This window comes from Taudactylus pleione, unplaced genomic scaffold (assembly GCF_031769625.1).
Source record: "Taudactylus pleione unplaced genomic scaffold, aTauple2 ptg000229l, whole genome shotgun sequence".
In the NCBI taxonomy this organism is placed as follows: Eukaryota; Metazoa; Chordata; class Amphibia; order Anura; family Myobatrachidae; genus Taudactylus; species Taudactylus pleione.
Genome location: NW_028284631.1, coordinates 2,116,281 through 2,131,266, shown reverse-complemented (window position 1 = coordinate 2,131,266; position 14,986 = coordinate 2,116,281). Strand labels below are relative to the sequence as shown.

Below are 14,986 nucleotides of genomic sequence, written 5' to 3'. Positions count from 1 at the left end.
TGGGTGGTGCCCGGCTTCCAGATCCATCACCTACACCCCAAGGTCTCTTGGACTTCTAAGAAAGAGAGTTAACAAAGGTAAGTTCTTACCATAACTCTCATTTTACCACTTTACATTCTGCTCAGGACAAAGCTTTCCAGATCTGGAAGGAGATTCAGAGCTCTCGAACTGGGAAGCAGAACAGCTGTTAGGTAGGCTCAGTAACTGGTAGGGACAGAAATATTTGACTATCCCCATTTATTTCCAGACTGCCTTTTTTTTTAGCTCTGACACATAAAGTACATGTGTAATTCATAGTTTTCAATCTATATATTAAAGATTTGTAAATTTATGTCTTTCTTTTATATTGCTCAATTATATAACGTTGATGTGCATGTTATGGTGCATACACACGGTCAGATTTTCTTTCAGATTTGAACAATAACGATTAAAAAAATCGTTCATATCTGACAGAAAATCTGACATGTGAGCCTGTAACGATGAACGATGCGCGTTCCCGTTTGTCAGATAACGATATCTGACATCTGATGTGTCTGCAGTCAGATTTGGTCGATTTCATTCACTTTAGTACAGGCTGAAATCGTTTGTAAAATCGTTCAAATCGTTGGAAAAATCGTTCATCAGACATATCTGTGTGTATGCACCATTAGATGCAGCGGTTACCGTCTGTTCTTACTCTCTAGGCCAGAGGTTCACAAACTCTGCCATTACAGTCCAGGTTTTAAGGATATCAGCTTGAGATCAGATGGTTAAATCAAATTGACTGAGGTACTAATTAAGTCACCTGTGCTCAAGCATGGATAGCCGTAAAATGTGGACTGTAATGGCGAAGCTTGGGTACCTCTGAGTCAATATTTGAAAATCTGTACGTCTTCAAATGCAAAAACCCTCCATAATCAGCTCCAGAAAACGTGACAGGACTTGTATTGCTCCAAGGCCTGCCGAGAATATATATTATAAAATGCTGGGAACTTCTGCAATGAAAATGATATATATTATCATATTATGTTGCATGCTATGTTATATATTAAGTATGTGTTACTCTTGTTTATGTGCTAATGAGTCATAATAAAAATATATATTAAAAAAATGCTGGGAACTTGGATAAAGCAAAATGCATAGTTTTTGCTCTGCATGTATGGTATGGAAGCAACATATGGCGTTACTGGCATCCAAGACCTGAGACCTTTCTTACAGAGAGGTCTGCTGCAAAGTAACGTGACTTCCTGCGGCTGCTGCACTTCTAGGGGGTGCAGTCACACCATGTCATCACCAGATGGCGCTGCGCCCGTGTCACTGGCGCCAAGAGGCCAGCAGATGGCGATGTCTCTCAGATGATCCCGGTCCCCTTATAGCTGGCCCTGTGTCCATGTCCCCGGCTTTTGGTAGTGATGGCGGCCTCCCTGGCTGCGATGACTCCCGGGGCCCCGACCGAGGATTCATCGGATAGTGAGCCGGAGCCCGAGCCACAGAAATTGCGCAGGAAAGTGTCTACATCGGGGCAAATCAGGAGGAAGGTGAGAGACGGCTGGCACAGGCAGGGAGAGCACCACTGGCAAGAGACATGTAGGTTACAGAGAGGGGGACACAGGCAGTAGGGAGGCCATAGGAAGGGAACAGGCAGCTCATAGAAAGAGAACTGCATGGAGAAAACTGGCCAAGCTATAGAGACAGGGCAATCTGCGAGACCACCAATGTGTGACATCTGTGACTGCTCAGAGAGAGACAGGGCAATCTGAGAAATCCATGACCGACATCTGTGATAGCTCAGAGAGATAGGGTTACTGTGAGACACCCAAGGGTGACATCAATGGGTGCTCAGAGAGACAGGGAGGGTTACTGTGAGACATCCATGGGGGCTCAGTGAGACAGGGTTACTGTGAGACATCCATGGGTGACATCTGTGAAAGCTCAGAGAGACAGGGCAATCTGCGAGACATCCATGGGTGACATCTGTAAGAGAGCTCAGAGACCGCATAATCTCACAGATTTCACCCATGTAAGTCTGGCAGAGTTCAGAGAGACAGGGCAATCTGCGAGATATCTATAGTGACATCTGTGAGAGCTGAGAGAGAAAGGGTTACTGCGAGACATCCATGGGTGACATCTTTGGGAGCTCAGAGAGAATGGGCAATCTGAGACATCCATGGGTGACATCTGAGTTTAGAGAGACAGTGTAATCTGCAGGACATTCATGGGTGACATCTGTGAGAGATCAGAGGGGACAGTTATTGCGAGACGTCTATGGGTGACATCTGTGTGAGAGCTCAGAGAGTCAGGATTACTCTGAGACATCTATGGGTGACATGTTAGTGAGTTCAGAGAGACAATGTTACTTTGAGATGTCCATGGGTGACATCTATGAGGGAGCTCATAGAGATGCTTGCTGAGAGACATCCATCAGTGACAACTGTGAGAGAGTTAAAACAGACAGGACAATCTGCGAGATATCCATTGGTGACATCAGTGAGAGAGACCAGGTTACTGCAGGACATCCTAGTGGCAGAGACCCCTATTTCTAGTGTAACAGAATGTATTGTATGGTGACATGTAACATGTGAGAGACATCCCAGGATGGCAATTGAAGAGAAACATTGTATAAATGTCACTTAGGGCCATATTCAGTTAGCCGCGATAAGTCAGTTTCTGCGGAGAAGTATCGCTGGTGATGTCATTTCACCATGCGAAAAGTTTCCTCCGTATTCAATTCCAAAGACTTTTTGCCGGTGTGGAAACTCAATGCAACTTGCGATAAGTTTCGCCTATGAATAGGTGTAAAAAAAAAGTGCAGAATTGGGGTGCAAAGCTGCGGGAACCCCCCTGCACCCTTGTGACAGTCCCCCGAAGGTAAAACTGCTTTAAAAAAAAGTTTCAAAAAGTCCTTAGATTACCCCAAAAAAGTACTTTCGTTTTGGGGGCTAAAAAGTCCAAAGTTGGGGGACAAACTTAAAAACTAGCAAAATAGACTCCAGGGGGGTCCCCAAGTATGCCCCAGGAGTTTGCAGGTGCTTGCGGCAGGTGGATTTTTTACGATTTTTAAAACTTCACTTTAGCAACTTCAAAATATGCTAGCCCCCATTCGCAGGTACCCCAAATATACTGGGACTACTTATCTTGTTGAAAAAAACTGCAAAATGCTATTTTTCACCACTTCTGCAAAGACGCTAAATAGCAGCTATTGAGACCATTTAAGTACCCCAAATACGGGCAGGCCTATTCGGGGTTTTTATAGTGATCCCCAATGTTAGTACATCTTTTAGGGGGTGCCAGACTGATTTCTCCAAATCTGACAGCACTTTTCCCATATTACAGTTAAGCCAGATCCCGTTTTCGCCGAGTTGTAATTGAATACGGGGATAAGCGTGAACGCGCGTGATACTTTTTCGCATTGAAAACCAGCGATGTCGGCGACAAGTGCACCATGCGAAAAGTACCGGGACTTTTCGCGACTAATTGTATATGCCCCTTAGACGTAAAAAATGGTGTAAGCGACAGGTCATGGAAGGGAAGAGTGACAGCTCAAAAAGACATTAGGGTCTGAGATTTGAGAGGAGACTAAGTTGTACAATAGTTCAGTAACAATAGGGCTGACATAAAGTAACAGGTATGAGTCTGATATCCAACTGGCTGATGACCGACAACAGAGGGAGTTGTAATAAAGAGACAGCTGGCAAGATACACATGATGCGGTTAGCAGAAAGGAATATTGAGGTCAGAGAGAGACAGCTGAAGGTAACAGGTTAAGTCATGGGACAGTTCTCAGTTTAGCAGATAGATTGTTCAGGATGTCAGAGAGATCTCCGGTTCATAGCCAAAAATGAATATGACACCTGGGGGTAATGCTGAACCAAGAGGGATGCTGTACATTAACCACTTCATGACCAGCCATATGTCATACCTTATCGCCAGACCATGATTACATGTCTTGCTATGTGTTTGATAAACAGATTTTACACTACTTTGTTAAACAGATTTTACACTACTTTGTGTACACTGGTAAATTTAATATAATTTAATTTTTTTGGGGGGGAAGATACTGCTTTTTTTCAAGAGCACAATTAAATAATTTTTATGGTTTTAAGTGCATCACATGGGTTAAAAATGGGCAACAAAAAATAAACAATTTTCTTCTAAATATTCTATTGCCCAGCAAGCACAAATAGAAATATATCCCAAAAATCGATTCCTTAATTCTCCTGATAATGGTGATACCAAATATGTATAAAGTATGTAAGGTATGACCGTTATTGATCGTAGGAATCGAACAATTTTATGTGTAAATTTTACTTTTAAAAATGTTTATTTTAATTTATTTTTAATATGTTGAATTTAACTGGGCAGCTTGCTTCTGGTTTACCTTATTGCCGGCAGTGGTACATTAGTGATAGATTCGGTGTAACCTGGTGCTCACGGAAGCATGTACATGTCAGCCTTTACTCTGAGTATACCGGTGCAGAGAAGCCGGGAAGACCTGAGACAGGACTGCCCTGCAGCATTATTTGCTTCCCTACAATGGATGAAATTCCTGATGATGTCACCATCGTGATATCATATTACTTCCTGCGCTCCTTGGGGAAGTTTCGGGTTCCCAACTAAGGTATACATGGCATTAGTTTGGAATGATTTTGTACATTACAGGGGTGTCCAGCAATTGTGAGGGATCCTGGCCACTTGAGCCCAAAGCTGTCAATCAAATTTCTTTTGTGGGTTATGAGGTCACCTTGATACAAGGGCTGCAAATGCAAATTTACTTCTGGCAGTCAGCTACAGGTATATGGGACAAACCTATTCATATGACAAGAAGGGTTTATGATTCAATAGTTCCCAAACTCGTTGCTTGAGGCACCCCAACAGTTCAGGGTTTCAGGATATCCATGCTTTAGCACAGGTGACTTATTATTTAGTACCTCAGTCAGTTTTATTAGACCAAATGTGCACAAGCATGAATATTCTTAAAACCTGGACTGTTAGGGTGCCTTGAGGACCAAGTGTCAGGAAACCCTGGTTTAATAACATGCTGATAGTAATTATCTGATAATCTGTAGTCGATGGCATTAATAGAATTAATGAGTTGGATACTCAGTGGGCGAGATGCAGGAAGGGGAGAAATGCAGTCAAACCCCGAAAATGTGGGTTAAGCCAGACGGCGTTACCCCATAGAAGCCTATGGGCGTCTCTCAGCAGAGTGCTGATAGAGGGATCCAATCGGATCCTTCCCAGCACCCCCCACGGCACGCACGTCCTTCATGCGCAGAAGAACACCGGAGGGGCTTCTGGATCAGAGACCCGGAAGTCCCTCCATCGCAAAGGGCCGCTCTTACCAACAGAGCGGTCCTTTGCGGGGATCTTCATGCATACCGGCGTTACCAAACCCGGCATGCATGCGATGACTGGTGGAATGCATCGCATCACGTGTGCGATGCGTCAAGCATCCCACTCAGTATATGATATCCAATCACTGTTCATGTCTTCGGGATAACATAATCCCTTCTATAGATGTCCTCACACAAGCCCTTGCCTATGGAAAAGTTCACAGTAAGTGTCTTTGAGCCTTTATATGGTCACAGAACTCGTCAGTCACTTTCATTATGCATGAGGGATGATTCTCAGTTGAGAGCAAAGCGAAAAAGTGCAAGTAACTTGGCAACTTGCTAAACCCATATTGCACTGCAGGTGGGGCAGATTTATAATGTGTTAGAACACACCCCACCCAACTCAAATCTAAATTGCAGTGTAAAAATGTACATGTCCAGTATTTGTGGGTTACATGCAAAAGAAGCCAGTATTTGCTCTGTGTGCATGCATGCAAAAAAAATAAAAATAATGTGCAGTATTTGCACCGCTTGCACTACAACATGGTTGCTCCCAATGTAAACTGCAAGCAGAGGCCGCTTCAGTTACTCACTGTGTAACTACAAGTCCTAGTACTCACAGCCAGCTTCTGCGCTACACTAGGGAAGGAAGCTGTTTAATATACATACAGGAAAAAACGTGCTTGGACCCATCAGAGCTACGGGAAATGTGGCTGCACAGAGCAGCACCAGGACCCTGCTAAAGGAGTCAGAGTATAGGCCCCCATACATCTGCAATGTATTGGGCCAATTCCCCGATCCCCAGATGCCGGGGTCGGGGCATCGTTGAAATCCAACATTTGCTCGTGATCATCAAATCAGGGATTTTATCATGAAGAATTTCATGGATTCCCTGGTGGATCGGTGATCGATGGCTGCCGTTCAGTGTTTCTGGTCCAGTCGGGAAACGGCTGGCAGATGTATGAGGGCCTTTAGTAAAGTTGTTGTGGTAGATCACAGTGCAGTTTTAAATGCAACTATCATACATATATAGCGCATCGCATGCCTGGCATTTAACACCACCTTCCAGCAATACACCCAATGGCCTAATTAAAATTAAATATTATATGCCACGTATGATATAACATTTAACAAAATCCTTCAGACATAGGTCTATACAGCTTATTCTGTAGTCTCTATTCTTGGAGAAATCCAGTGGAGTGCCGTCCACTACTGGCTACATATTTTATATATATAATATATGGAATTAAGAGCAAGAAAGAAGGGGTGCCACATAGTGCATGAAACTGTAAAACAGATTTTATTTCAGACAGCTGACATAAAACTCGTTCAATGAATATGCGTACCACAATCCGCTGTGAGATACCACTGCAGTAATAAAAATGAAGAAGCCTGAATACAACTCGAACGTCTCCGGGGACTCCGTCGGCTATTCGATCAGTAATGGAAAGCAACGCCAAACCACGCCTAAATGCGTTTCATCATCGACTTCGTCAGGAGGTTTGGCGTTGCTTTCCATTACTGATCGACAGTTTTATGTCCGCTGTCTGAAATAAAATCTGTTTTACAGTTTCATGCACTGGGAAGCAATCGGGAAGCCGACTGCCTATATACCGGCAGCCGGCTTCCCGACTGTCTGGATGTAGACGCCCGCATTTCCCCGACGCCGGGAGACCGGCGCCCGGCATCACGATCGGACAGCCACGAGGGGGGGGGGGGGCGGATTAGGGTTAGGCACCCCCCCCCGGGAGGTTTAGGGTTAGGCTATTGGGAGGGAGGGTTAGGGTTAGGCACCCCCCCGGGGGAATTAGGTTTAGGCAGCGGGGAAGGGGGTGGTTAGGGTTAGGTGGGTTAGGTTAGTGGATACTTACCTATCCACGATCGGGATTTCCAGCGCTGTCAGGCTTCAGCTGCGTCGCACTCTGCTCCTGTCGGGCTGCCGCTGACGGGAATCGAACCGCCGGCCATGCGGCCGACAGTATATCATACCCATTCCCATGCACTATGTGGCGCCCCTTCTTTCTTGCTCTCAATTCCAGATAAACCAATACCCGCTTGGATCCGGGTTTTCAACGTGAGGAAGACGCCGGCCTGTGTGGTACCTATGGCCTGTGCTATATCTGGCGTCTGTGACACAGATTTACTTTGTTCCAAAAGTCCATTTATTTATTGGATTCTAAAAAACTTTTCACAGTATTATATGTGTTTATGCATTGATTGATTTGCGCACTGAATTTACTGTGTGTATGTATGTATGTGTATATTTTGTAGCACTGGATGCTGAGCGAAAGAGGAATATTTGTATGTCTGAAGGATTTTGGGTACTTGTGTACTTTATGGACTCTGGGCCTGATTCAGACCCGGTTGCAAGCGCTGAGCTCTCTCAACCGAGTCGGTTTGTCCACTGGGCATGCGAACGACGGAGTGGGCTCCGTCGTGCGCATGCGCGAAACCCGGCTAGCGACGGGTGCTCTGTCGCTCCGGGTCTCGCACCAAAGGGTGATTGACAGCTCGCCCCGTTTGGTAGGCCTGGCCAGGGGGTGGCTTCACAAACGGAGGCGTTCCCAAGCGAACGCCTGCCATTTGTGGGCGGCCCCACTGACATCACCAGTGATGTCAGTGGGAGAGCTTTCGGCTCTATTAGAGCCAGAAGCTCTCTGGGGCTTGCGGCCACGAGACCCTACCACAAGGGTCTCGTCGCAAGCCCGATGGTCTTGACCATCGCGACCATCAACCTGGCCGCTCGCAATAGCTGTGGGTGGTCACCCACAGCTATGCGAGCGACCAGGAGGCCGCTTCAAAATAAAAGAAAAACGCCCTGATTCAGAGCGAGCGCTCTTTCAGAGCGTCCGTCTCTGAATCAGGCCCTCATTGCAGAGAGAACCCAAGTGTCCTACACTCATTATTATTATTATTATTATTATTATTATTATTATTATCAATCATGGTAATGTCTAAATCCCCTTCACGGAGAGGACCCTGACGTCATTCCCAGTGTCCAGCGTCATTCCCTACCAACCAAGTGGGCATAGAGGGGGAATATAACCTTGTGGCGAGCGGACAACTTTCGGTACTTGTGTACGTAAAGTACCATTTAAAACTGGGATGGGGAATCTCAGGCTCGGGGGCTGTATAAGGCCCCGGAATCATTTGGTCTGGCCCTCTGAGCTTTTTTCTGCTAGCCTTATCTGGCTATCAGGGTGCCTAAAATAGCACCCTGCAGCCAGACTCTATGCAGTAGTGCCGCCTGGAGCGTCCTAGGGTCACACCGCTGCCCTTACAGCTCCCCGTATAATCCTCAGGATGCTCCAGGCATTGCTGTAATCACCGGCGCGATTGTGACCTCCATGAGACATCACACGGAGAGAGCGTGGCCTGTACCAGGCACTCGAATATTATTATATATATCAAAATGGCCCTTAACAGAAAAAAGGTTCCCCACCCGATTTAAAACATTCATTGGGTTCTCTCTGCAATGAGTCCATAAAGTACACAAGTACCGGATTCTGTTAAATGTTATATCACACGTGGCATATTATATTTCATTGTAATTGGGCCATTGTGTGACACTGTTGTACTGTTATCTGTGCATGTACTGATAATACAGTTCTTGTTTAAGGACCATATTTGTGGCACAAGCAATTAGTATGTTTTGCCATTTATCATGTTGGTGCTTCAAGTCCGCCCTGGAACATTTTCTCATTATTACAATGAGATACAGCTGACCATGTTATAACTGCTTACTCACTGCCAAATTACTTATAACCAGCTTCATCTAAGCCTGAGATGCTGTGCTAGAACAGTGGAGCCTGGGTGATGTAGTCAAAAGACGACTTGCAAATGCTGCAATGTCGTCAATGATTCTCTTGAACTCCCCGACAAACGATCTAGTGCATACACACCGTGTAGTCTACCAAACGACCGAACAATATATCTTGGCTGGTTAGATCACTAACTATATAATGTAACCATATCGCCTGGTCATTCGGTAGTGCGTACACACTGCACGATCTCAGGGGAATCGTTACGAGATTGTCAGATCTTCCTGCTTGTAGAGAAAATCTGAAGATGCGACGGACGATGCCACGGGACGTGCATAGTGTGTACACACTTGACGATTTGTCGTTCTGATGCATCGGAATTGTCCATATCGGTCAAGATATCGTCTAGTGCACAGGTTCTCAAACTCGGTCCTCAGGAACCCAAACAGTGCATGTTTTGCAGGTCTCCTCACATAATTACTAGTGAAATAATTAGCTCCACCTGTTGATCTTTTAAAACATGTCATTGAGTAATAAATACACATGTGCACCTTCTGGGTGACCAGGAAAAAGTGAACTGTGTGGGGTCCTGAGGACCGAGTTTGAGAACCACTGGTCTAGTGTGTAGGGGCCTTTTATGGCTAGCAAAAAAATACCAGAACGCAGGAGGATCGGACGTCTGACTCGGAAGTGACAGTCAAATGACTGCGGGGACCCAGGAGCCGCTGCAGACACCCACAGCAGGTAAGTCTCCGCTGGGTCACCAGGGATGATATGTCAACATTCTGACATATCTACTTTTCACCACTGTCTAGTCAATGTCTGCATTATAACCATGTTGACATCCTTATGTCAACATGACTATCGGCATATCATACCACACCCAAAATTAGACTGTCGGGGCCACAGAAACCTAGAGATTTTCCTTCCAGTTCTCATACCTACAAATAAAGCACTATCACAGCAATGATTGTCTGTGTTTGTCACACCCTATGCCCACTTTAATCCACCCTAATGTGTAGTTGCCAAATTGCTTTTTCCAAAATTCTCCCCCTATTCCTCACCCTGTTCACCTTCCCACCTCCTTTCACTTTCTCCCCGTGTTTCTCCCCTCTCACCCTATTCCCACGTTCCATTCAACTTCCCTTCTCTGTCCCATACCTTCCCCTTTTCCTTTCTTCTCTCCCTATTCCTCCCCCCCTTTCACCTTCCCATCTTCCTCCACTGCCTTCCCCTGCTCCTCTCGCTCGATCACTCTCTTCTGTCTCCCCTCTTCTTTTCTTCGGGTGTAGTAGGTATTACCACCGGCAGCATGGTTCAAATCCCGACAACAGAAGCCCGGCAGGGGTGAAGATCCCGATCGCTAATAAGGTAAGTATAACTAACCCTATTCTCCCCCCTAACCCTCCCTTAGGGGTACCTAAATCTAACCTCCCCCCTAGTGCCTAGTTCCCCTGTAAAAGCCTAAACGTAACCCCGCCTTCTACGCAACCTAAACCTAAGTCTCCCGGGGGAGTGCCTAACCCTAACCTCCCCCTGGGGGTGCCTAACCCTAAACCCCCCTTCCCCTAGCCTAAACCTAACCCTCCCAGTGGGGGTGCCTAACCCTAAGTCCCCCCGGGAGCCCTAATACCCAACCCTGAACCCCCGCGGCTGCCCGCGCCTGGCTTACCTTCGTTCGACATGCCAGGCGTCGTAATCCCGGTGTAGGTATAATGACAGGCGTCTGGTTTTCGACGCCTGTCATTAGTACCTTGCCGGGATTTGCCAGTCGGAAAGTCGGCAGTCGGCATTTAGACCGTCGGCTTACTGACTACATCCCCTTCTATCCCTATTTCTTTCCCCTATTCGCCTTGCCATCTACCTCCCCTATTCCTCCTCTGTTGCCCTATCCTACCGTATTCAACTTCAAATCTTCCGCTACCGTCTTCCCCTGCTCCTCGTCTCGCTCTCTATTACCCTCTTCTGTCTCCCCTATTCCTCCTCTGTTGCCCTATCCTACCGTATTCAACTTCTAATCTTCCGCTACCGTCTTCCCCTGCTCCTCGTCTCTCTCTCTATCACCTTCTTCTGTCTCCCCTATTCCTCCTCTGTTGCCATATCTTCCCGTATTCAACTTCTAATCTTCCTCCACTGTCTTCCCCTGCTCCTCGTCTCTCTCTCTATCGCCCTCTTCTGTCTCCCCTATTCCTCCTCTGTTGCCCTATCCTCCCTTATTCCCCTTCTAATCTTCCTCCACTGTCTCCCTTCTCTCCCTATTCCTCCCTTCTCTCCCTAATCCTCTGCCCTTTCCACATTCCTATTTTCCTTCCTTTCTCTCTATGGGGGGAATTCAACTGGGTGCGAGTTTGGTCCCACGAGGCAAATTCACATTGCGAATCACATTTGCAATTCAATTCCAAGCTCGCATTTCTTTTTCAGAGTAAATTTGCTTGTTCACGCCCCCCTAATGACTAATTAGCCAGAAGTTTTCAGTAAGCTTTATTGGCCAATAATTACATGTAATTTTTGGGGTGAAAAAAAAAAAAGAAATGGCCTCAAATTACCACAAAATAAGCTTTTAGCTAAGTAATGCCCCCCAAATTCAATGAAAGCATTTATTTCAATGAAACATAATTGCTATTTATCATTTTTTTTTCTTTTTTTTAAAGTAGTGTCAAACTACCCCATAAACATCTTTTTTTTTTTATTTCTACTTTTATTTAGCATTTTCTGTTTATTCCTTTGTAATTAAACACAATTCTACAGCTTTTACATTTTTCCTTTTTTTAAAAAAAATGAACAAATCATCAATTTGACACCTTTTAAAAGCGTATAGTACCTTCCGTATGGCCACTTATAGGGCCAAATGTAGTAGGGTGAGAGTTTAGAAAATGTGTTAGAAAACTCTCACATTTTTAAACTCAGCCAATGTAATAAAGTCACAGAACATACAAACGTGCAGGTTTTAAAGACTAAAAAAACTCTGAAGATTTCAACTCTCATCCAGGTGTTTCCTATTTAGAAAATACAGCTCGATCAATGTATTAGTGTGAGAGTTTCACTGCTAAACTCTCACATTGTCTAATCTCTCACCCTATTACATTTGGCCCATAGTCTTCTATATGACTCTGCTAACAAAGTGGTCACTTTTTTTGGGTCCAGGAAGGTCTCCCACCATTTTTATGCACTTTTCCCTGTTTGCTTTTTGGATAAACTTCACACATTCTCGCTGTGAGTAGTGCAAATTGGCATTTCTTTCGGGTGCGCGCATGAAGACGAAGTGTGCGAATTTAAAGTGAACGCCTTTTGCAAACTCGCACCTAACTGAATTCCCCCCTATGCCTCTAGATTAAACTTCCCATCTCCCTCTTCCGTCTTCTCGATTCCTCCCTTCTTTCCTTATTCCCCACCCTCCCCTTTTCACTTTCCTATCACCTTCCCCCCATTTTCCCTATTCCCCCCCTCTCTACCTATTCCACCCCCTTATTCACGGTCAATACCAATAGGCAAAATTCTTGTATGTTTCAGTGCAAGTTTCAGTTTGTTCTTACACTTTTATATGCCATTTATCTTAGCAAGAGAGTTTAAGCTGTGTAAATACTCATACTGTAGGCAATAACATTGTAAAACAAATGCTTGTTATTTCTTTAAATACTGAGGAGTTCCCCCTTCATTTATTACCTAGTATAGTGGATTTATATAGTGAATAAATGCATTTAAACTGTGATGAATGGGGTAAAGTGTACTGTACATCGATAATTAAGTATATTGCATTTTGTTTTGGATGGTCTTAACTGCTATACTCAACAAAACTTGATGAAACTGATGTACATTAGTGTGTAAGGGCTTCCTTTTAGCTCTTTCCTAGCCGGGGCTTCCTAGCAGCCAGTGAGATCTGTGAGGGCGTGAGACCTGCCTTCCGCTCTCACTGCACAACTGCTAATCTGACACTTAAGCCCATTTAATATTACATACATTTGTCTCTGGTTTCCCTTTAAGTCCATCGAAACTCATGCAAAGTGCACATATTTGCTTTCTCTATACTAACAAGAAAGTTTGAGGTACATTTTTGGGGTTGAACTGATTACCTAAAAGAGGATTTGTGAGGAATCATGCCTATTTTTAACAATATCAATCCATTAAAATAAAAAAATAGTTATTCTAATATGCCACCAAGTGAAAGCCCTATCTGTTCCAAAAGAAAGCCAAAATAAAATATTGTTGGTTATACCAAAAAATAATATGACACGTGTGTATCTGTGCAATGGAGTTAAGGTGCTTACACACTTAGCAATATGTTACACGATTTGGCCCATTCCGACGCATCATGACGACAAATCGTGTAAAATATGCCCAAATCGAGGGTGTCCACTCAAGATGCCGATGCGCGTCTCCGCAGGTCGTACATCGCATCTTCAGGTCTGCCGTGCTGTAGGGCGTATATGACAATCTCAGTCACGATGCACTGGAAAAAGTTAAGGTTGCACGATAGATCGTTTGTCACATTGGACACTTTTTACACCAAATCGTGTGTAAGACTGCTGGGCAGCTGCCAGGGGAGAGTTCAAGGGAAATCGTACACGATGTCGGATCGTGAGCACATCGCCAAGTGTGTAGGCACCTTAAGAATCTGTGTAGGAAGTGCTATGGTGCCACAGCTTTTTTCTACGCCAAGATCTGTTATTTTTCATATACGGACTCGGTCGCACACAGATATACAAGTGTCGCATATCAAATGAGTTAGTGCAGTCTCTTGAAGCTGTTTGTCCCATCTGTATGTGACTAAGATGTATTTTCTGGTGAAAAAGACAGAAAAAAGACGCTCAGCACAAGTGGAGTCGCACGGCACCTGGCTGCTCACTGGCGCCGCATGGTGTATTGAGGCTTAGGTGTATGAGAACACATCTGTACATACATGTTGATGTCATTGTCATGTGTGAAAGCATATCTCTAGTGAGAGTTTGAATCTGAATAGGGGAAGGAACATACAATAACACAGGCTGCAGTCAGAGTCATTTGTTTACTTAATTAGTTTAAAATATGTCCCTGGGAAATGTACTGTGGGATGTTCAGGAATGTTTTGTGCCCTATTAGGATGGGATGCAGAGACAAGCGGAGGTGGGGAGGACGTGGCAGGGACATACATGATGGGGGAAGTGGTAGGAATAGGGGAAAGCTTATACGACAGGAACAGCAAGAGACTTGGGATAGATCTGTGACAAGTTACTGACATGCAGCCAGGTGGATGGGGACAAGCATTGTGAGAACATTGGCGCAGGCAGCGAGTGGGTGTTGTCAGGAACAGGCAGTGAATGAATTTTGTTAGGAAACGCTTTGGAGAAAGTGTTGTCGGAAAGAAGAAGCAGTGAGCGGGTGATGTCAAGGAGGCAATGTTATGGTCTGTCACGGGAAGAGTTCTTATTGTTATAGGCAGCTAGGGGCAGATTAGGTGGTGTTGTCAGGTACAGCCAGATGTTATTATGGCCAGCCAGGAAGAGTGTGTTTGTAGTCTTGGGAAATACTGGGTACGGTGTTTGTGGTCATGCCCAGCTAGGGAGAGTGGTGCAGCCACAAGTGGGGATGAGGTATGTCTATTGTCATGCCCAGTTAAGTAGTGTAGTGCAACCAAAGGTGGCAATGGCAAGTGTTTGTTATCATGCTATGCTAGAGAGAGTGGTGCAACCACAGGTGGGATTGAGGATTGTTTGTTGCTATGCCCAGCTAGGGAGAGTGCTGCAGCCACAGGTGGCTATGAGGAGTGTTCCTTGCCATGCCCAGCTAGGGAGAGTGGTGCAGCCACAGGTGGCTATGAGGAGTGTTCCTTGCCATGCCCAGCTAGGGAGAGTGGTGCAACCACAGGTGGCTATGAGGAGTGTTTGTTATCATGCCCAGCTGATAAGAGAGTGGTGCAGCCACATGTGGTGATGAGGA

General features: G+C 45.2%; 1 protein-coding gene across 2 annotated transcripts in view; it reads left to right on the top strand.

Annotated features, from left to right (window-relative positions):
- Window positions 1-1,335: 1,335 nt before the first annotated feature.
- Window positions 1,336-14,986, top strand: part of DGKD (diacylglycerol kinase delta) — a 113,955-nt gene continuing 100,304 nt past the window's right edge. For both annotated transcript variants that reach the window (XM_088479210.1, XM_088479209.1), the window contains exon 1: window positions 1,336-1,517. In XM_088479210.1, the coding sequence (XP_088335336.1) occupies window positions 1,392-1,517 (126 nt within the window). In that variant the 5' untranslated portion in view covers window positions 1,336-1,391. The remainder of the gene's footprint in view (window positions 1,518-14,986) is intronic.